The sequence below is a fragment of the Bubalus bubalis genome, chromosome X (genome assembly GCF_019923935.1).
Source record: "Bubalus bubalis isolate 160015118507 breed Murrah chromosome X, NDDB_SH_1, whole genome shotgun sequence".
Classification (NCBI taxonomy): domain Eukaryota; kingdom Metazoa; phylum Chordata; class Mammalia; order Artiodactyla; family Bovidae; genus Bubalus; species Bubalus bubalis.
In genome coordinates, this window is record NC_059181.1 from 63396682 (window position 1) to 63420531 (window position 23850).

Here is a 23850-nt window from a genome sequence, read left to right on the forward strand (position 1 = left end):
GGAGGAAAAGTGGTAGAGTTCAATTTGGGCTGTGTTGTATTGAGGTAGGATATCCAAGTAAAGACTTTGAGTAGATAATAGAGGTACAGAGCTCAAAAGAGAAGTCTGTACTGTTTGTATATATGGATATTTTTTCAAATCATCAGCATATAAAAATATAAGTGGATGAGTTCAAATAGGGAGTCAGGTACATTCCTTGAACCCTCTGATGCTATAGCTGAAATACGCTTGTATGTTTTTCTGGGTAGAAAGATCATAGCTTTATCAGATTATCAAAGTTATATGTGACCCAAAAAGGTTAAGAACCACTGTTAAGAGAGAATGTAGGATGAGAATATATTTGACAGATACCAAACCAGCATTTAAGGGATAGGGTGGAGAATACTGGGGAGTGACCAGGATGAAAAAAAGGAAAACCAGAAGAGAGTAATGCTCTAGAAACCTAGAGAATAGGAAAATGGCCAGCAGATCAAGTGCTACAGAGAAGACCAAAGAGAATGGTCATTAGAAGAGCTAGTTCAGTGCAGTGGTAGAATCAAAAGCCAGACTACAGAGGATATGAGTGAATGAGAATTTAAAAAGTGGAGGCTGAAATTTGCCTAAGAAGGGAAGAAGGAAGACTAATCAATGTGTTAGAAGTGATGAGTCAGTTGGACAGAGGGGATCTTTGTATAGATGAAAGAGAAGAAAATAAAGAATATGAGATAAGATCCCTGTGAGAATGGGAATATAAACATTGAGAATGTTTCTGCCCAGTAGCCTCTCATTTTCTCTGCAAAATAGCAAACAGGGCCTTTTGCTAAGAATGAGTGAGGTGGTGGGAGAGAGAATTTGAAGAGAAATGTAGATAAAGGTTTGAATTAATACAAACTTTGTATTAGGGAAAATCTGTTTATAGTTTAACATGTTTCAAATTTCTTACCAAGTTATTTTAAATCCCCCCACCCCCACCTCCTGATGAAGAAAGATAAATAACAGCAGTCCTATAGCTTACTTTGGTATACTGCTGTACATTGCCTTAGTTTTTGAACTAAAGTTAGGAGAGGCCTGATAGAGACAGGATTTAATGGGGATGCAAGTTTCCTTTGGATGAAGAGACTGGACAGATACAAGGCTGTGATAAGGAAATGTAGGATATTGGAATTGAAACTTTCAGAGGTTAAGCAGTAAAATCTGCTTAACAGTTAGCAGTAAAAGACAGCATTCTAGATATAGCCATGGATATGTTTGGCTGGAATGGAGGTGCAAACCATTGGCATGAAGATTTACAAGGATTTTGGATAGGTGGTACATATGAACATTAGAGTAACCCATCATAGTGGAGAGGGATTTGGGGCCAAGAAGATTGTGCCAGGTGTGTAAGTCCTTGGTGAATGTGAGTTAGTTAATGATGGTGAGTAAAAGTGAAGAGCAGAGATCTCAAACTCAAGTGGCCTATAGGGGCCAGGCTAGTAATGTAAATGAGTTGAGGTGGGCCAAGTGTGGATTGAACTCTGAAAGCCAAATAAAAACATCTATCTGCCGGCCAAATCTAGCTCCAAGGCAGCTCGTTTTCAACCTCTGGCATGGTAGAGAACAAGCCTCAAAGTAGGAGGAATTTTTTTTTCCCCAAGGGGAAGTAAATAATAATTTGGTAGCAGCAGTAGACAGCCTAGAAGGCTGTCGTCCCCTCATCCTTAATCTGTGGGTGAGAGTATAAGAAACCTCTGAATAGGGCAGAAAGGGTTAGTGGTGTCATGAGATAAGAAATGTGATCTTTTTTTGTGCTAAAAGGATATCCATTATGGAGTTGAAGGCACATATGAGATGTTTCCTACCATCAGGTACTATATACAAAGTAATACTTTTATTTGAAACTGTGTTGGTTTGGCCAGATATGAACCTGCCTCTATTTCTAATTAATAGTAATAAAGTCCATGTGGAATCTATTCCCTGCTTTAACATTTTTATTTCAAAAAAATTTTCTAGCAAAGTTAGTAGAATGGTATCTCTGATTAACATTATTTTGACCCTTTCCATTCAAATTCTTCACACATATCACACTGCATATGGCATATTTCTATAGCATTTTACATACTTTCATTATCATGTATGTAACATATGAGCTAAGTTGTACATAGCTAGAATGCTTAGCACTAAGGTTAGGATCATTGGGCAACAAGTGAAAGATAAGTAATACTTACCTAGAAGTATGCAGTATACGTTGGAGGACTCAGGTCTTGTACTAGAGGTGGTGGTGATAGACTGCACGCTAGTGTTCAAGCCTCTAGGTCTGTTCAGCTACCACATAGGTGCTGAATCAATTGCAGAGCCTCTGTTCATGTTCAGATTACATTTGAAGGAACATTAATAATCAGAGAAACCCAAAACTTGGGATTAGAACTATTCGCAATAGTCTTAAAAGTCACATAACATTCCATGTCAGTGAGAATGATACAGATAAAGAAATCCTGTCTGAAAAACACAACCCAAACTTTATACCAGTCTTAGCAAAACCATAAAGTAGTTGGCAGAGGCCTTAATACTTAATGTTTGATTAAATTTAAGATAAACTGCATAGTCTGTGGGCTTCCCAGGTGGCTCAGTGGTAAAGAATCCACCTGCCAATGCAGGAGACAGGAGACACAAGTTTGATCCTTGGGTTGGGAAGATCCCCTGGAGGAGGGCATGGCAACCCACTCCAATATCCTTGCCTGGAGAATCCCATGGACAGAGGAGCCTGGCGGACTACAGTCAATGGGATTTCAGAGACTTGGACATGACTGAGCATGCACACATGCCCGCATAGTCTGTACCAATAGATGATGCCAAACTATTCGTGATGAAACCCCTTTTCCCAAAGAATTTCCTAACAAGTTCCTCCTCCAGTGTTCTTCAAACCAAAAATTAATAAGAAGCCATCTTACCTATGATAAGTAGATCACATATCATAAAATCTCAGTGCCTGAAGTTTTAGAATGCTCAGCAGGACCCTACAATCTAGATTAGATAAAACAATAAATTTCCCAAAAAATCTCCAGGGAAGTTTTTTCTACACTTTTGTTTGAGTAACTCCCAACCCTGTGTGATCTCTAATAGTTCTGTGTATAGGACTCTTTTGTGGAGCTCATCATATACACATGTGCAGCTTAGCATTCAGCTGAAGATTTAAGAGAGCTTTTCTGCAGATCTTAGATTGTCTGTGGAGTTCCAGCCTCTCCAGTTCTGTCCTGCAATTTCTAACTGTTGTAGCCTCTTCAGACTCCAGTATCTGTTTCTATGGCTTAGTCAGACTGCTGTGCTTTTGTTGGATTCAGCAGAAAGCCAAGGACAATTGTAGGGCTCACTTCCTTTATTTCCTTTCTCTCAAGAATGACAGTCCTATACTTCCTGGTTGGAAACAGTTGTTTCATTTGTTTTTTTGCAGTTTTCTGGTTACAGTGGGAAGACTAATTCAATAGCAATTACTCTATTGTGCCCAAGAAGGTCTTTAGGTTTATTGTATTTTCTGACATAGAAATTTCATTTTTATGTAGTTATATTTATCAGTCTTTGCTGTTTAGATTTCTGTATAATTGTTTAAAAGACCTTCCCTACTCTGAGATAGCCAACTATATTTTCTTCTAATATGTATAGTATTTAAACATTTACTGATTTTTAAAAATAGAATCTAAGATATAAGGTAAATATCTAACTTATTTTCTCTTCCAAAGAATTAGCCAAAGTGTCCAAGTTGTACTTATGGAATGGTCTGTCCTTTTGTACATTAGTACAAAATGCTACCTTTATCATGTAGTAGATTCTTATATATTCTTTAACCTATTTTGGAGCTTTCTGTTTTATTTATTTGTTTATCTAATCTGTACTGTTATCACCAGATAGTGTCTCTGATTATCATTCAGACTTTATAATTTTAAATTCCTCTGATGTGACTATCTTTCCTCTATTAGCCTAAATAAACTCTAGGATCATTTTTGTTAAATTCTAACTTGTCAGTGACAGATAATTTTGAAGTCTTATTTTAATTTATGGATTAATTTGAAGAGAATGTATATCTTTGTAATATGTTTCTCCATCTAGAAGCTCATGTTTCTTCATTTATTCACATGTTCTTTTACCTTTGTCAATAAAGACTTTTGGGTTATGTTGAATAATTTCTAGGCATCTTTTGTTTATTTCTATTTATAGTTTTTATTGCTATTGAGCATCTACTTTTTTTGTTGTTGAGTTTATTCCTGGCTAATTTAAAAGTTTTGCTACTATTGTACATGTGCTGCCCTCCTGCAAAGTGGTTATTAAATCTAAAGGTTTCAATCAGTTTGAAGAATAGTATTGTTAACAGGTTAATATAATGCTTAAAGTATTTTTGTATACTAGTTTCTAAGTCTGTAAGTTTGGCCATTAATAAATATTAAGGTTCTTTTTTTCTGTTAATAACTTTCCTTGGATTGGGGCCAAGGTATAAGTATTCCTACATAGAGGTTAAGTCTCACATCATTAAAGAGAATAAAATCTCTTTTGATATCGCTTCAGCCCCTTGCTGCCATCCATTCTTTTCATAGCTGACTTTTTGTTTGTTTTTATTATGGTAAAATATACATGAAATAAAAATTTACCTTTTCAACCATTTTTAAGTTTACAGTTCACTGGCATTAAGTACATTCATAATGTTGTGCAGCCATTACCACTATCGGTTCCCAGAACCATTTCTTTATCCCAAACAGAAACTCAGTATCCCCATTCTCCCATTCCCCCAGTTCTTGGTAAACTCTATTCTACTTTCTTTCAATGAATTTGCCTCTTCTAGGTACCTCATATGAGTAGACTCATATATAGAATATTTGTCCTTTTGTATCTGGCTTTTATTTCACTTTGCATAATGCTTCCAAGGTTCAACCATCCATGTTGTAGCATGGGTCAGAATTTCTTTTTTCTTTTTTAATGAACATGTAATTTGTCTCTCCTATTCTTTACCTGCCATTCATGTCTCACTCAGCTTTAGTTTCTACCCTGCCAAGCATACCAAGTGAACAGGATCACATAATTGCCAGGTATAGTGGGCACTTTTCAGTCCTTATCTTTACCTCATCCCACTCTTTGACATCATTGAGCATTTCTTCCTTGAAATTATAGTATGATTGGCTTCATGACAACTTTCAGCTCTTACTTTCCTCTTACCTCTTAGACCATTACTTTTCAGTCTCCTTTACTGAATGTTATTCTGCCTGTTACTACAAGTTTAACCACCACCTCTTTCTGATGACTCTCAACTCTATTCTGGGCAAAGATCTATATATATCCCAACCACCTGCTGAACATTCCCTCTTGGATGTCCCAGTGGAACTTGAAACATGCTTCAAACTGAATATTCTACTATCCTTTTCTATTCCAACTTTCTCCCTCTGTCCTTTACTTGACTCACTCCTTTACTGTTTCCAGTCTGGATTTAATGGGTTACTAGCATCTTGCCGGGAGAAATATCAATAACCTCAGATATGCAGATGACACCACCCTTACGGCAGAAAGTGAAGAGGAACTAAAAAGCTTCTTGATGAAAGTGAAAGAGGAGAGTGACAAAGTTGGCTTAAAGCTCAACATTCAGAAAACTAAGATCATGGCATCTGGTCCCATCACTTCATGGCAAATAGATGGGGAAACAGTGGAAACATTGGCTGACTTTATTTTTTGGGGCTCCAAAATCACTGCAGATGGTGACTGCAGCCATGAAATTAAAAGACCCTTGCTCCTTGGAAGTAAAGTTATGACCAACCTAGACAGCATATTAAAAAGCAGAGAGATTACTTTGCCAACAAAGGTCCATCTAGTCGAGGCTGTGGTTTTTCCAGTGGTCATGTATGGATGCGAGAGTTGGACTATAAAGAAAGCTGAACGCAGAAGAATTGATGCTTTTGAACTGTGGTGTTGGAGAAGACTCTTGAGAGTCGCTTGGACTGGAAGGCGATCCAACCAGTCCATTCTAAAGGAGATCAGTCCTGGGTGTTCATTGGAAGGACTGATGCTAAAGCTGAAACTCCAGTACTTTGGCCACCTCATGCGAAGAGTTGACTCATTGGAAAAGACTCTGATGCTGGGAGAGATTGTGGGCAGGAAGAGAAGAGGACGACAGAGGATGAGATGGCTGGATGGCATCACCGACCGATGGACATGAGTTTGGGTGAGTTGGTGATCACAGGGAAGCCTGGCATGCTGCAGTCCATGGGGTCGCAAAGAGTCAGACACGACTGAGCGACTGAACTGAACTGAACTGAGCATCACTGAGTAGCAGCTGGAAACCTCACAGTTATTTTTGATTCTTCCTGTTGAATAAATCCCTGACTTCCAGCATATCACTAAAACCCTCATTATATTTTGCCTAAATTATTACAATAAATAGTCACCTGGCCAATATCCCAGCCTAGACTTCTAGACTTATCTCTTTCTCACCTATTATTTGCATTTTTGTCAGATAGACCTCTTTAATTGGAGAGGGAAATGGCAACCCACTCCAGTATTCTTTCCTGGAAAATCCCATGGACAGAGGAGCCTGGTGGATGGTCCATGGGGTCATGAAGAGCTGGAATGACTGAACGACTAAACAACAGACTTCTTTAATAATTCATACTTCTTATAAAAAAGGTCAAATGATACAGAAATAGATAGAATTAAATATTAAAACTTCCGGAGACACTGCTTTGGGAAAGATCCCTAGTGTTCTTACTTGCTGCAAGTAATAAATCTTTCCTTCTCCTGAAAAAGAAGAGAAAAGCTTCTTCCTACCCGCACACTCCTATTTCTATGGTTTTATTCCCTGGAGGTAACAGTTTGGTGTATATCCTTTTATACTTTTTTCTGTACTTGACTCAAAACATGGTAAATAATTACACATTAGTTTTTAACTTTTTGTCTTTTTTTTTCTTTTGGCAACAATGGACATTTTTATATATAATTATTCTGTAATTTGCTCTCTTTGTTCATGAATATATCCTGATCCTCTTTTTTTAAGCTTCTATTTTGATATAATTTTTTATGCAGTTTTATGCCATCACCTAACCACCACAATCAAGGTTTAGAACTGGTCTGTCATCACAAAAGAACTCCCTGATGATACCTCTTTGTATTCCTGTCCCTCCACGTGCATGCACCTTTCTCCTTGTTCCCTGGCAACCACCTAGCTGTTCTCCATCTCTGTACTTTTGATACTTGAGCATCTTATACAAAGAATAGTACAATATTTTTGAGATTGACTTTTTTTTTCACTAAGCATAATTCTCGAGATCCATTCAAATTATTGTATGTGTCAGTAGTTCTTGTTTTAAGTTGTTGAGTAGTGTTCATCGTACCAGAAGTTTGTTCAGCCGTTCAGTCATTGAAAAATATTCAGTTCTCCAATATTTTGCCATTGTGAATAAAGCTGGTATGAACATTCGTGTATAAGATTTTGTATGAATGTAAATTTTCCTTTCTCTGAGATAAATGCCCAAGAATGAGATGGTAGATATATGTGTAGTTTTGTGAGAAACTGCTATACTCTTTTCCAGAATGCCTGTACCATTTTGCATTTCCTCCAGCAATGAACTAAATCATACAGTTTCTCTGCAGTATTTAGTATTACCGCTATTTAAATAAATTGTATCTGTTCATCTTTTTCATTGTGTTTTTACTTTGCATTCCCCTAATGGCTATTGATATTAAATATCTTTTCATGTGCATATTTACCACCCATGTATTTTCTTCGGTGAAGTGTCTGTTTCTTTGCCCCAGGTTTTTTTTTTTTTGGCTGTACTGGGTCTTTGTTGCTGCTCAGGCTTTTTTCCAGTTATGGCGAGTGGGGGCCACTGTCTAGTTGTGGTGTGCAGGCTTCTCATTGTGGTGGCTTCTCTTGTGGAGCACAGGCTCTGGAGTGTGTGGGCTTCTGTAGTTTCAGCACGTGGACTCAGTAGTTACGGTGTATTGGCTTAGTTGCTCCACTGCATGTGAGATCTTCTGGGACTTGGGATCAAACACATGTCTCCTGCATTGGCAGGTGGATTCTTTACCACTGAGCCACAAGAGAAGTCCTGCCCCAGTTTTAATTGCATTGTTTTCTTATGATTAATGAGTTTTAAGGTTTCTTTATGTATTTTAGGTACACTTCCTTTATTAGATATATGATTTACAAAGAATTTTTCTAGTCTGTATCTTTTCAGTCTTTGGACAGTATTTTTGGAAGAACAGAAATGCTTAATTTTGATGAAATCCAATTTATCAGGTCTTTCTTTTTGCATTGTACTCTTGGTACGTCTCTAAGGAGTTGTTGCTTTACCCAGGATCACAAAGGTTTTGTCTTATATTTTCTTTTTTAAAAAAAAATTATTATTTATTTACTTATTTATTTCTGGCTCTGCTAGGTCTTCGTTGCTGTGTAGGCTTTTCTCTAGTTGTGGCTAGTGGGGGCAGCTCTCTAGTTGCAGTGTGCAAGCTTCTCATTGTGGTGGCTTCTCTTGTTGCAGAGCAAAGGCTCTGGGGCTCTTGGGCTTCAGTAGTTGCAGCACATGGGCTCTGTAGTTGGGGTTCCCAGACTCGAGAGCACAGGCTCAGTAGTTGGGGTACATGGGCTTAGCTGCTCGGCAGCATGTGGGATCTTCCCAGATTGGGGATCGAACCCTTGTCTCCTGCATTGGCAGGTGGATTATTTACCCCTGAGCCACCAGGGAAGCCCTCTTATATTTTCTTTTCTAAAAGTTTATAGTTTTAGTGTTGTACATTTAAATCCATGATCCATTTTGAATTTATATACAATATGAGATTTAGATTGAGGTTTGTTTTCTTTTTGCCAATGGATGTTCTACTGTTCCATTGCTGTTTGTTGAGAAGACTGTTCTTCCTTCAGTAAATTGTTCTGAGCATCTTTGTGAAAAATCAGCTAAGTGCATGGGTCTGTTTCTGGGTTTATTTTGTTCCACTGACCTATCCCTCTGCACACTGCCGTGATTACTATAGCTAAGCTACTGTAAGTGTTATCATCAGGTAGCGTGATTCCTCTCACTTTATTCTTTTTATAAATTGTGTTCTTTTGCCTTTCCACATAAATTTTAGAAGTATTTTGTCTATGTCTATAAAAAAAAGTCTTGCTGGAATTTTAATAGGAATTGCGTTAAACCTATAGATCAATTTAGAGAAAATTAACATCTTTACTGATCCTGTCTTGTTGTTGGTACATAGGAATCTCTATCATTCTTTTTAATGTATTCCATAGCATGTATATTTGTATCATAATTGATATCCTTGTACATTTGTAGGGAATTTTGATAGATGTTCTAACATTGTATTCTAAGAGGGTTGTACCTGTTTATAATAAAAACAACAGTGAAGGAGAATGTCTGTTTCCCTACAACCTCTCCAACTCTGGGATTATCAGTGTTTTAAAGTCTTTGCCAAATTATGTCTGTAAAATTCAAGTATATAACTTAAACTGAAATTTTCCATCGTAAAAAGTTGCATGCGCATTAAAAAAATCAAACCATCTAAAATTGTATATAAAGTGAAAAGGAAAAATCTCCCTGTCCTTCCCCTTTTCCCATCCTGCTCTCCAGAGTACCATTGGGTTTGGTGTGAAGTATCTGGGCCTTTTTTATACATACCATATATTTTTTCTTTTTCTTTTTTTTTCTTTTACAAATGAAAGCATATATTTGGTTATACAGTTTTCACCTGACATTGTTATGGACAATTTTTCATTCATCTAAGTATGTGATATTGTTTAAGTAAATTCTGTTTCTGTATGACTCAAAAAGGCAAAAGAATGAACTGTACAGCATTATGAATGCTTCAGAAAAAAATTGAATTTCTACTTTGTTTTTAAAACTGCTGTGGCTATTGATTATGGATAACAGTATGGAGATTCCTTAAAAACTAAAAATAAACCTGTTTGCAAAGCAGAAATAGAAACACAGACTTAGAGAACAAACATGGATACCAGAGGGGAATGGGGGGAAGGGCGAGGTGGGATGAATTGGGAGATTGGGATTGACATATCTACAGTATTGGTACTATGTATAAAATAACTAATGAGAACCTGTATAGCAAAGGGAATTCTACTCAATGTTCAGTGGTGACCTTAAATGGGAAGGAAATCCAAAAAAGAGGACATATATGTATACATATAGCTGATTCATTTTGTTGTACAGCAGAAACTAACACAACATTGTAAAGCAGCTATACTCCAATAAAATTTTTTTTAAAAAAAAAGAAAAAAGAAATAAGAATAGAGTTACCATATGATCCAGCAGTTGTACCATATGATCCAGTAGGCATTTGTCTGGAAAAGGTGAAAACTCTAATTCAAAAAGATATATGCACCCCAGTGTTTATAGTAGCACTGTTTACAACAGCCAAGATATGGAAGCAACCGAAATGTCCATCAACAGATGAATGAATAAAAAAAGAATGTACACACACACGCACAATGGAATATCACTCAACCATAAAAAAGAATCTTATGATACTACTTTATGTGAAATCTAAAGTGATACAAAAGAACTTATTTACAAAATAGAAATAGACTCACAGACATAGAAAACAAACTTACAGGGCTTCCCTGGTAGCCCAGTGGTTAAGAATCAGCCTGCCAATGCAGGGCACACGAGTTCAATCCCTGGTCCAGGAAGATCCTACATGCCGTGGGGCAACTAAGCCTGTGCACCACAACTACCGAGGCTGCATGCTCTGGACCCTGTGCTCTGCAATAAAGAACCCACCACAACGAGAAGCCCATGCACCATGAATAGAGAAAGCCTCTCGCAGCAGCAAAGACTCAGCGCAGTCAATAAATAAATAAAACATTGAAAAAAGAAAACTTACAATTACCAAAGGGGAAAGGTGGAAGAAGGGATAAATTAGGTGTTGAAATTGATACACATTGCTATATGTAAAATAGCTAAATATCGGAAACTATTAATATATTCAATATCTTATAAAAACCAATAATGAAAAAGAACCTGAAAAAGAATGTATATTAATAAATGAATCACTTTGCTGTATACCTAAAACTATCACAATGTTGTAAATCAACTATACTTCAATTAAACAAATACTGTGGCTTCTACTATGTATAAAAAAGGTACAAGGATATGTTGTATAGCACAGGGAATATTAGCCAGTATTTTATAACTAAAGGGAATACAATGTATAAAAATTTTGAATTACTATGTTGTACACTTGAAACTGATATAAATCAACTATGCCTCAATAAAAAATATGAGTGTCTATATATATATTAAATCTGGCACTGATTTTTTTAAAGCTTTCTACTGCTACTGAGATTTTATTTTTTAATTTTAATGCTATTTTTTCTCTGAAACCTTTTAGATAGCAGTAATACTTGTTTGCTGTCTCACTACTAGAACTACAAAGCTTGTAGCTTTCCTTTCTTCTCCTGACATTACTAAAGAGCGAAATTAACTTAGAAATGACAAAAGGAGTTTTCTTTGATTTTAGTAAAGTATCAACTTTCCAAAGCTGTCACTAAAATTATCACTATTTAGGGATATTTGAATTTGAATTACATATGATTCTGTAGGCCACTGCCAGTCCTTATGAATGAGGCAAAGTATAAATATAAATATATATTTTTTTACATTTGCAGCTGCTTTGCCATGATTTACTAAATAAGGAGAGAGAAGAAAAACAAAACTTTTCTTTTTTGCAAACAAAAACATTTCTTTTTGCAAATGGGTCACTTGTTCTCTTGTAAGGCACAGTGGTAATTCATAGACAGCCTTATCTTTCATATTCATTTTCATGCCGTTCCGGAAATTATTCTTGCTAAATTCTGATTTTCTGTATAGTAATTCTTTAGAGACTGGGAAATTGAAACTTAGTTTCTATTTACTCTCTTCTCCCCCACAATAGCCCCAGCTTCTTTATTATTCCCACAGAGGCCTTGTTGTCTGTGTATGTCTTCACTGGATGACTCTTTTCTTCCTTAGCTGTGAAACCTAAAGCTGATCATCCTACTTTGAGTAAGCACCTGATTACTGCAGAATATAGAGCACAATTTTTAGCTTTATGGAGGTGGTTATGGACCCCTTTGAGAATCTGATGGAAAAGCGTGGATCTTCTACTCAAAAAAATACATATTACATACAAAATTCTGTTTGCAGTTTCAGGAGGTTCATGGATCTCTCATTACCACCCCATTCAAGAATTTCTGGTATAGGTATAGATCTATCTGGGTATTTTTATCCTTTTTCAGTGGTGTTAACAGTGGTTTGCCAACTCCGCCACCATCTTTCATCAGAAATACTTCAGTGCTGTGGAGCTCTGCTCAATGTTACGTGGCAGCCTGGATGGGAGGGAAGTTTGGGGGAGAATGGATACATGTATATGTATGACTGGATCCCTTCAGTGTTCACCTGAAACTATCACAATATTGCTAATTGGCTATACACCAATACAAAATAAAAGGTTACAATAAAAGGATACCAAAAAAAAAATTAAAAAAATACTTCAGTGTTACTTTTCATATATGTAGAGTTAAGTAGCTGAAACACTTGTAACTCCTGAGAGCATGGACTGTCAAAAACTGAGAACAGACACAGCTAGTAATCAAAACACATAGAGAATTGTATTTGCTATATAAATAAGTATATTTTTTATATTCTGGAGTATTATTGGTGGATATTTCTTTAGAGTTATGTGTTGCAAAGAAAATGGGGAATGAAGAGGACACATCTTTTTTTAAATTTTTATTATTATTATTATTATTTTTACAATATTGTATTGGTAAAATGGTTTAAGGGAGAAAACTTTGCAAATGTATAAAATTAATTTTCCCCTGCATTATAAATGAGAAGATTGAGATATTGAAAGGGTTGGTTTATGTTTCAGTTTCAGAACTGAAGAGCTGAATTCTTAATCTGTAGGCTGGAATTTTAGCGATGAGTCAGGTTCTTGTAGGTGTATGAGCCAGGATACTGCCATAAGCTGCTGATGTACTTGCTCAGTAAAGGAAGCCTGTGACTTGTATGCAACCTATTTTCTCTAGCATCATGCATTTCTAATCAGCATGAAACCTTGTATGATAACTTTTGCAGTCTGTCTCCATCAGTACTTTGAGGACCAACCTCCTGGTGGCTTTAGGAGATTAGAACTCAGAAACTTCAGCTGTGGACGCCTATCTCTCAAAACTGTTCCTGACTGTGAGCCAGCTCTGGCTGTCTTTATGTCCTGAATATCTTTTAGTTGACTTTAGTTTTCCTTCTGGTTTGGCACAGGCAGCTTGTGTGAGGACACAACTTAATTTTACATCTTTTATGAAGAATAGATGGACCTATGCTTGTGAAAAATTTAATCTGAAGTGAACTTATTTGTTTGTATAAAAAGTATAAAGTGTTAGTCGCTCAGTCATGTCCAGCTCTTTGCAACTCCGTGGACTGTAGCCCACTATGCACTTCTGTCCATGGGATTCTCCAGGCAAGAATACTGGAGTGGGTTGCCATTTCATTCTCCAGGGGATCTTCCCAATCCAGGGATCGAACCTGGGTCTTCCTCATTCATTGCAAGCATATTCTTTACCAGCTGAGCCACCAGGGAAGAATAGCTTAATAACAATACTCAGAGTAGTTATGTAGTTATGGCACGAAAATGTCACATGGGGTATATTTTTTATACTTTACATCCTGATAAATAGTAGGTTTAATTCAAGGATCACCTCCTCTATGAAGCCTTTCCTAATTCTCTTTTCCCTCTTCCATCCCAGCAGTGGTCACTTCCTCCTCTATGCCTCTACTAAACCCTCTTATGTATTTTTTCACTGCATTGTATCACCTCATTTGTTTATAGTCTGTCTCACTGGGCTCTCTGGTAGCTCAGACAGTAAAGAATCTGTCTTCATTTCAGGAGACCTGGGTTTGATCCCTGGCTTGGGAAGATCTCCTGAAGAATTCCATGGATAGAGGAGCCTGGCAGGGTGACAGTCCATGGGGTTGCAAAGAGTTGGACACGACTGAGTGACTAACACATACACTGTGCTAAGACCATAAGCTTCTTGAGGATATAGTCTGTATCTTACTCATGTCTGTGTATTATGCCTGGCACCTAGAGGTACTCAAAAATGTTTTACAAATGAGGAGGTGAATAATTAGTATATTAAAGAATATTATAAAGCACTTAACAACTCAGTTAAGTTGGAAATAACAACTCAGATGCTTTCAGGCTCCAGGCATAAACAAGCAGACCTGGTAGGGACTGTGTGAAACACATGCCTTATCTAAAAGGGGCAGCTGCTACTCAGATCCAGCCCATTGGTGCTTCGTGAGAATGCTGACCGTGTGTTGCCACCTTTTAATTTTTTGAGAGAAGCCGGACATTTGGGTTTTTATATGAAATCTCTTGATTGTTAAATGTTGCCAGTTAACTAATTAAGCTCTTTTTAAGCTTTTAATTGAGGTGTAATTTACATACAGAAGTGTATGAGTACACAGCTCAATCCGTTTTCACAGACTGAAGTGATTTTTAAATTGAAGTATAATTGACCTACAGCAATATATTATATATATACATATATATACACTGTATATAATATATATATATAACTATGTATATATGTGTGTGTGTATATATATATAATATATATATATATATACAGTTCCAGGTATATAATACAATAATTTGATATTTCTTCACATCACAAACTGATCACCACCTGAACTGATTTTTTGTGAGCCAAATAAAACTGATTGACCTGCAAGCCACCAATTTACAACTTATAACAAAATCTATATGGGGAACTGTGTAGTTTGGTTAAGAATCACCCTATAGGTTAACTATCTTAAAGAGACACATCTGTCAAATGCAGTGTGTGGACCTTATTTGGATTATAATTCCCCCCCCAAAAAAAAATCAAATGTAAAAGAGCATTTATAAAAAAATTGGGGAAATGTGAATGTTGACTGGCCATTTAATAATATTAAAGAATTATTGTTAGCTACCTTAGGTGTAATATGGTTTTTTTTTTTAATTAAAAAAAAAAAACATTTATTTATTTATTTGGCTGCACTGGGTCTTAGTTGTGGCATGCAGGCTCTTTGTTGCAGCACGTGGGGTCTAGTTCCCTGACCAGGGATCAAACCCAGGCCCCATGCTTTGGGAACATGGAGTCTTAACCGCTGGACTACCAGGGAAATCCTCAGTAGTTGTTTTTTTAATAGTTGTTACTGTGTTTTATTTTTTAGAGCAGTTAGAGCAAAATTGAACAGAAGGTACAGAGTATTCCCATGAACCCTGTGCCCCTACACATGCACAGCCTCCCCTGTTATCCACATCCCCCACTAGAGGGACACATTTGTTGCAACTGATGAATCTACATCATTAGCACCCAAAGTCCATAGTTTGCATTAGAGTTCACTCTGGGTATTGTACATTTTATGGGTTTGAAATCCTCAGTAGTTGTTTTTTTAATAGTTGTTACTGTGTTTTATTTTTTAGAGCAGTTAGAGCAAAATTGAACAGAAGGTACAGAGTATTCCCATGAACCCTGTGCCCCTACACATGCACAGCCTCCCCTGTTATCCACATCCCCCACTAGAGGGACACATTTGTTGCAACTGATGAATCTACATCATTAGCACCCAAAGTCCATAGTTTGCATTAGAGTTCAGTCTGGGTATTGTACATTTTATGGGTTTGACAGATGTTTAATGACATGTATCTACCGTTATACAATTGTCCATGTTCATTTCTTTTAAAGAGTCCTTTAAGACACATAGTGAACAATTTATGGATGAAATGCTAGAATTTGCTTCAGAATAATTTGGGAAGAGTGTGAAAGTTGGTGTGTAAATGAAACAGGATTGACCATTTATTGATAATCGTTAAAGATGGGTAAGAGGTACATGGGAGTTCATTATGTTAGTGTCTCTGGTTTTGTATGTGTTTGAAATTTTCCCCCTCCAAAGTTAGAGCACGAGTCCAAGTTAAAGCTGAAGCATGATTTTTTGGACCTAGGACAAGAGGACACCACTGCTGGTGACAGAAAGTGCATTTCTGGAGCTGAAGCAATGGCATTCTCTTTTTTCATTTATAGGGCCTGAAAGTCAGTATACTAAAACTGCTCAGGAGATTGTGAACATCTGTTACCAGACACTGACTGAAGTAAGTGAAAAAGAGGACGTCCTGTAGGATCTAACTTTTTGGAATCCTTTTGTTCCCTAGGGCTGAGGGAGGCCTTCTCTGCCTATCCTTTTTTAAAATGTAATATCCCACCCCAACCCTCAACCCACAGTCTGTATTCTTCCCTTCTTTATTTTCTTACCCAGCACTAAATGTTTTTAATAAGCTGTATAATTATTTACTTTATTACCATATGTATCCTTATATCCTGCCACAAGAATACAAGCTTCATGAAGACAGGGATTTTTTTCACAGGCTGACATCACTTTAGTAAGTTCATCAGAAAGTGGTTTTTATAAACTTATTTTTCTGTGCTCATCTTTTAGCTTTTTAAATTATATTTATCTTTAATTGACTGATGATTACTTTATAATATTGGTTTGATTTCTGCCATACATCAACATGAATTAGCCATAGATGTACATGGTCCCCTCCCTCTTGAACCTCCCTCCCACGAAGACAGGGATTTTTGTTTGCTTCTCAATGTCTAAAATACATGTTGAATGAATTCACTGCTTTTCTTCCTCAGTATGATGAGCATTTGACTCAACTTGAGAAGGATATTTGTACAGCTAAAGAAGCAGCTTTGGAGGAAGCAGAATTAGAAAGCTTGGACCCAATGACCCCAGGGCCTTACACACCTCAGGTAAGTCTGAGGACTAGAAACTTCCTCTTACAGTTTTCTTATTGATTTTGGAAATTGGGAGCATGTTAACAGATGTATTTACTGAGATACCCTTCTTCTCTGTCCTTCCTCTTCATATGCCTTTCGTGTGCTTTCTTGTCTTCTCAAAGGCTAAGGTGAGTGAGGGCCATGGGTCTTGGTAGCCTTGTTGGATCCAAAAGAGACAGGCGTGGGATGTATGAATGGGGTGGGGTCTTAGTCGTTTAGGCAGTACTTAGGAGTACCAGACTCCTGACTACCATGGCCAAAGGCATCCTCTTGAATCCCTGGAGTTCCTTTGTCCCCAGCATTGGGGTTCTGTGTATGCTGTGCTAAGTCGCTTTAGTCGTGTCCAACTCTTTGCGAACCTTTGGACTGGAACCCGCCAGGCTCTTCTATCCGTGGGATTCTCCAGGCAGGAATACTGGAGTGGGTGGCTATTTCCTCCTCCAGGGGATCTTTCTGACCCAGGTATCGAACCCGCATCTCTACATCTCCTGTGTTGCCAGGCGGTTCTTTACCACTAGCACCACCTGGGAAGCCCCATTAGGGTTCTGTGACATCCCAAGAGTATAGACATGGGCCACATTATTCCCTCTGAATTATCTTAGTGTAGCTCAGACGTCACCCATTTTCCTGGATTGACTTTCTCTCCCTGTAAATGAAGAAGGTAATGTTTATAATGTTCTTAAATTTCCATGTCAAAGACTAGAGAGCAAGATTAATAAGAAATTTTTAGTCTTTCTGATCTGACCCTTGAATATACTGAGAGTATTTCATCTATACTGTACTCTTAGAGGGCCAGCATATTTGAAGACTAGGACTTAACCAGACTATAACTGTTGGAGGCACTGTGGTAAAGTGGAAAATACATGAAGTTTGGTATAAAACAGTCCTGGCTTTGAGTCTTGGCTTTGAGTCTTATCTCTGCTGCTATCTAGCTTTGTGAACTTGGGAAGTTGACCCCTCTAATCCAGTTTCCATTTCTCTAAAATGTACTTTTCAAGATTATTGTAAACATTAAATGAGGCCATTTGCCTAGCACACAGTAGACATTCAGTAAATGTTTATTTCCTTATGTGTATGAAAGTCATCTACAGGGTTCTCAGAGGTTCTTTCAAATTTAACCAAATATTCTAATACAAGTTTCTCCCAATTCCCACTGGAAAACTTTTTCATTCTGCTCAGGTTTCACTCTGAACTAATAAATGCAGCCTTTGTGATCTCTGTTGGATAATTGCTGTCTGTATCTCATTCATACAGTCTCCCTATCTATCTTTTACTCTCTCTTTTACCCTAAAACCTAGGTCACTGAGGGGCCAAATACAAAGAGCCCTAAGATACTTCCTCCAGGCCCAGAACAAGGAAAAGCTCTAGGAGTATGTGGGCAGATTGGGTCAAGGGGGCTTGGGTGAGTGATGTTCCCCAGGAAGGTCCTATTTGCTAATAGGCCCAACAGCTTCCACAGACCCTTTCTGGTAAGTTAAAGCCTGGGTTTTAGCCATCATTCCTCAGGAGAGTCTAACTACTGAGTGGCACATGGTTTGCTCTGGTCTATGACAGCATCAGTCTAGCACTGTGGTGAGTCCTTCCCCTCCAATGCTGTCTCAAAAATAGCTGAGGAAAACCTGGCAACTGTGCTCCCTCCTGAGCAGTAGCTGTTTGGTGCAGTTAGAGGATCTCCTGGTAAGAGTAGGGTGTAGGTATTGCCTCTTCATTATTCCAGTTCACTCTCTTATCATTGCCTTCACTCATATATACACATTTAGTAAGCCCAGTTCATTACCTCTGAACCTGAGGAAGATACATGTGAGTGATTGTCCTTACTTAATATTACTCTCAAACCCAAATGCTATTAAATACTAAAAAGTGTGTAAGTTTCCCTGGTAGCTCAGACGGTAAAGCGTCTGTCTGCAATGCGGGAGACCTGGGTTCAATCCCTGGGTTGGGAAGATCTCCTGGAGAAGGCAATGACACCCCACTCCAGTACTCTTGCCTGGAGAATCCCACGGACGGAGGAGCCTGGTAGGCTACAGTCCACGGGGTCGCAAAGAGTCAGACACGACTGAGCGAGTGCTTTGCTTTTGCCTTTTTAATACAATTTTGTTGTGTAGAAATATGACAGTAATCATACTGTACTGCCACCTCTAAATGGGTGGTAATCAATGTATTTTCACTCAACTATTTCTACCCAGCTTATATTGCACTATACATTCAGCTTGACATGTTATCTAAAATTGCTTGCTTTATATTTTTCCACATAGTGTTTCATTCCCTAATTTTCTCTTCTTTTGTTCCACAACTACTTTATCTGCACTTGTAATCCTTTTGAACTCAGTTTTTCCTTTCTCCAGAACCCTGTTCCCACTCAGCCTTGTTTGTTTGCTTTAAAAACAAAACCAACAGCAAAGTAACACATATGTGGGTTCTTTGTTGATAAAAGTACATGTTCATTGTGACAAATTGGGAAACATACAGAATAAATAAATTACTTAAAAATCAAGTCCACCACTGAGAAAGAACCAAACCACTGTGAACATTTTGGTGTGTTTCTTCAAACCTGTAATGTGCGTGTGTGTGCATTTATAACGTGAAATTGGTCATTATTATTTTGTGTCTTGTTTTCACTTCACATTATATTATGAGCATTTTATTTCATTAAATGGTCTTTGAAGACATTTTTAATAACTGTGTGATATTTATACCCTCAGCCAACTTTTTAGAGAGCCCTTTCCTAAATGAGCAGGCTTTGCTAGCCTGTTAATTTTTAGTCCCTCCTGCCCTCCTTTCCCAGGTGGTGCTAGTGGTAAAGAACCCACCTGTCAATGTAGGAGACATAAGAGACTCGGGTTCAGTCCCTGTATCAGGAAGATCCCCTGGAGGAGGGCATGGCAACCAACTCCAGTATTCTTGCCTGGAGAATCCCTATGGACAGAGTAGGATCTCAAAGAGTCAGACACGACTGAAGCTACTTTGCACACCCTCCTTTCACTGAATAGTCCATTTGCTAAATCCCTCTTCACTTTAGGAGAAGGAAGAGGGAAGGGAGCTATAATTTTTTGACTGCCAGGCATGGGGTAAGGAGCATGTATACACATCTCTTAATTTTCCCAACAACCATTTGAGGTAGACATTACCATCCATGTTTTAAAGTTGAAACTAAGACTTAGAGACATTAAGTTATTTGTTTAAGTTACTCAGCTAGCAAATGGTGGAGCCAGGACTCAAACCTAGGGCAGTTTACTCCAAAGTCCGTGGTTTTTCACCATGCTATTTTGCCTCATATTATCCTCTAGTGAGCTCATAAGCTATTACCCCTTTCCATGTTCTGGTTGGAATTGACATTTCTTTATCCCATTTTAGATGTCTCTACACCAAAACAGACAGAATAGCAGTGGTGTGGAGCCCTGGGCCTAAAAGCAATAAGACCACACTTAGAAGAAATTAGGTTATTGACCAGAGAGGCTATTAGGACATAGAATTGTCCCATAGCTTGGATGCTTTTCTGCTTCAGGCTTCTGATCATATACATCAGATGCCTCTTTGATAGAATGAGCAATATTTGTGAGAGCCCCCAAAACTTGCCCATAAAGCTGTGTCAAAACTATGTTTTTTTTTCCTTAAATGGATTGTTCTGCATGACCTTTTCTTCAGTGAATGCACTAAAGGGGAGTTCTCTGAATTTTTTACTCCCTTTACTAAATAGAAGCTAAGTTGTATGATTTGTGCCACAGCCTCCTGATTTGTATGATACCAACACATCCCTCAGTATGTCTCGAGATGCCTCTGTATTTCAAGATGAGAGCAATATGTCTGTCCTGGATATTCCCACTGCCACTCCAGAAAAGCAGGTGACACAGGTAGGATAGTCTTTTTCTCTTAGTGAGATTGGTAGTATGCTTAGGGGTAGGGGATGGGTGAGTAATGGTGGTGATATATGACATGTGTCAAGGATGATGATCAGACCCCTTGGCCCTGGGAGTGAAAGCCTGGAAATGTGATTTCAAGGTGGGATGGTGGCAGGTCACGTGACTGGCTTGTCTTCTGTCATGATGGGCAGAGTCAGGCACGGCAGAACTTAAGACACAAGTGTGAAAAGTGTGTGAGGCATCAGAGTATCCTGACTGGAAAGACCAGCTGCATTCAGAGACATAGTTCAAAATAATTGCCCTGCTACCTTACTGTACATGTGTTATCAAAGTTGTTTTTAAAATTAAGTTTTTTAAATTGGCCTTTTCTAGAGGTATCAGCAGATACTCCTGATCTGAAGCCAGAAATCTTATCAGCTGATCTCGGTCAAGGTTCCACTGGCGAGTGCAAAATCCAGGAGGGTTTTTCTGTCCCAAAGAGTCCAACACAAGCTAGGAAAAGCTTGTTTAGAAAGGAAGTCTCCTTGTGATGCTATACTAATAACAGACCAAGGACCTTCCTATTCTTTGGGTTTAATTTTTACCCTACCTGTGATTTCCAAAGAATGAATGGGGGAAAATGCACATGCTTTGAGCTGTGTAACAGCCCCCACTAGCTGTGGGGTTGGCCGGGATATCAGGGAGGAGCATCTGTCCTGGGTGAGAGCCCCTGGTTAACTCCTCCTACCGGCATGTCCCTCAATGATGTACTATTTGTGTTCCTTACTCAGATGCACCAGGGCCGAGGTAGGCTGGGCGAGGAAGACTCTGATGTAGATATTGAAGGGTATGATGATGAGGAGGAGGATGGGAAACCTAAGACACCAGCCCCAGTGAGTATGCTTACAGAAAGCTTATGGTTTCATTATACCTTTATATGGTAGGTGCCCCAGAAGTACAGGACAGGCCAAGTCCCCAGGCGATACCATAGGGTCTCTATAGTGAGGCCCAGTATGACTTTAATCCTTGGAACCAGCTGACCAAATCTATCCACCAAAATTATATCTTGTAAGGCAGCAAGGGGGCGGCTGGTGGTGGCTTCTGGTCTCTTAGTTGGTCAGTTAATGGTCTCAACTGGTCTCCTTTAGGAAGGTGAAGATGCAGATGGTGATCTTGCAGATGAAGAGGAAGGAACTGTGCAACAGCCTCAAGCCAGTGTCCTGTATGAGGATTTGCTTATGTCTGAAGGAGAAGATGATGAGGAAGATGCTGGGAGTGATGAAGAAGGAGATAATCCTTTCTCTGGTACATAGCTCACCATAGCACACTCAGGGCTCAGAGGAAGCTCTGGGCCACATATGCTGTTAAAAAGCTGTTCTTTTATTGAAGTCCCATTAATAGACCTCAGGGTGCTGAGCATTCACTCATAGGATGATTAAATTCATTGGTCTTAGAAGACGTGAAAAAATACAGCATAGGTAGAAAAAGATGATAGTCAGAAAAGCAATGCCAAAGCAGCGTTTGATTTGAATACTTGGATAAAAATGAGAAAGATGTGTTATATGTGGCAATAGGGAAAGAAAATTAAGAAAAAGAGATGTTTGTGAATTAATCGCAGTGGTAGGGGAATAATATAGGAGATGATGGGGAAAAAAAACAGATTGCACTGAAATGGTTTTTTAATTCATTTTCCAAACTATAAATCTTGTCAATGTTGACCCTAGGCAGTCCTCTGAGGTGGAGGGTCCAGGCAAGATACCTGTGTAGATGCATGGGATTAACTGTTCTGGAAGACTAAGCCAAAGATGTTAATTCTGTCAAGCTTATCTCAGGATTTCTCTTTTCATAGCTATCCAGCTGAGTGAAAGTGGAAGTGACTCGGATGTAGGATCTGGTGGAATAAGACCCAAACAGCCCCGCATGCTTCAAGAAAACACAAGGATGGGCATGGAAAATGAAGAAAGCATGATGTCCTATGAGGGAGACGGTGGGGAGGCTTCTCATGGTTTGGAGGATAGCAATATCAGGTAATCGATAGCAACATGCTACGTACGGGGGCTGTGGCATCAGTGCTCAGCTATGATGTCAGAGGGCCCAGCATCATATTACTTTCATCCATCAAACATTGCTTGAGCACCTACTAGGGCCAGGCACTATGCTAGGCCCTTGGGAATACACAAAGGAGCAAGACATATCCTGCCCTTGAGGAGCTCACAGTCTAGTGGAAGAGACTGATACAAAATCATTGCAATACAGTGTGAGAAGAGCTATATAGCATAAGTTTAGTACAAAGTGCCAAGTCACACTGAGGAGGAGGAAGTGTCTCACTCTGCTTGGAGTAATCAGGGAGTATCACAAATGAGGGGACATTTGAACTGGGCCTTACAGGATGAATAGAAGTCTACTAAGTATGTAAGTGGCAGCAGGTGAGGAGATCCTTAGAGGTGAAACAGTATGTTCAAAGGCACAGAAATATAGCAAAGAAATTCCAGACCAAAGGGAAGTTGTTGGGAGTTGTGACTCTAGAAGCAGCAAGGGATTATGTTGTTAGAGGACCTTAAATGGCGTGCTAAGACATGTGGATTGTGGTTAATGAGAATCATCACTTTAAGGAAAAGAAAGTAACATCAAGTTTATGTGTTAAATAACTCTAGGGCAATGATTGGGCTTCCCTGATAGCTCAGTTGGTAAAGAATTCACCTGCAATGCAGGAGACCCTGGTTCAATTCCTGGGTTCGGAAGATCCGCTGGAGAAGGGATAGGATACCCATTCCACTATTCTTGGGCTTCCCTTATGGCTCAGTTGGTAAAGAATCCTCCTGCAATGTGGGAGACCTGGGTTCGATCCCTGGGTTGGAACGATCCCCTGGAGAAGGAAAAGGCTAACCACTTCAGTATTCTGGCCTAGAGAATGTCATGGACTCCATGGGGTCACAAAGAGTCAGACATGACTGAGCAGCCTTCGCTTTCACTTTCAGGGCAATAATAAGAAATTCAACTAGGATCTGTGAGGAGTGGAGGAAAGGGAAGGGACATATTTAAGAGCTGTTTAGAGGACAGATCATTTGGATTTAAGAGGTAAGGAGATTAGATACGTAATGAATGGGAATGTCACTGACATAAGTAAGAGGGAAAACAGGTATTAGATGGAGTGGGAAGGGAGGCAAAAAATGAATTTGTCTTTGGATATGTTAAGATACATATGATACA

The 23850-nt window shown here is 38.6% G+C and overlaps 1 protein-coding gene across 11 annotated transcripts in view; it reads left to right on the plus strand.

The window, feature by feature from the left end:
- TAF1 (TATA-box binding protein associated factor 1) overlaps positions 1 to 23850 on the plus strand; it is a 107515-nt gene that overhangs the window by 44124 nt on the left and 39541 nt on the right. For 4 of the 11 annotated variants that reach the window (XM_025276720.2, XM_025276719.2, XM_044937284.1 and 1 more), the window contains exons 33-38: positions 16043 to 16110; positions 16658 to 16774; positions 20527 to 20652; positions 21432 to 21533; positions 21789 to 21945; positions 22490 to 22667. In XM_025276720.2, the coding sequence (XP_025132505.1) occupies positions 16043 to 16110; positions 16658 to 16774; positions 20527 to 20652; positions 21432 to 21533; positions 21789 to 21945; positions 22490 to 22667 (748 nt within the window). Of the gene's footprint in view, positions 1 to 3406; positions 4512 to 4975; positions 5563 to 16042; positions 16111 to 16657; positions 16775 to 20526; positions 20653 to 21431; positions 21534 to 21788; positions 21946 to 22489; positions 22668 to 23618; positions 23719 to 23850 lie in introns of those variants that run through there. The other 7 variants (XM_025276721.2, XM_044937287.1, XM_025276722.2 and 4 more) reach the window with 6 other exon arrangements.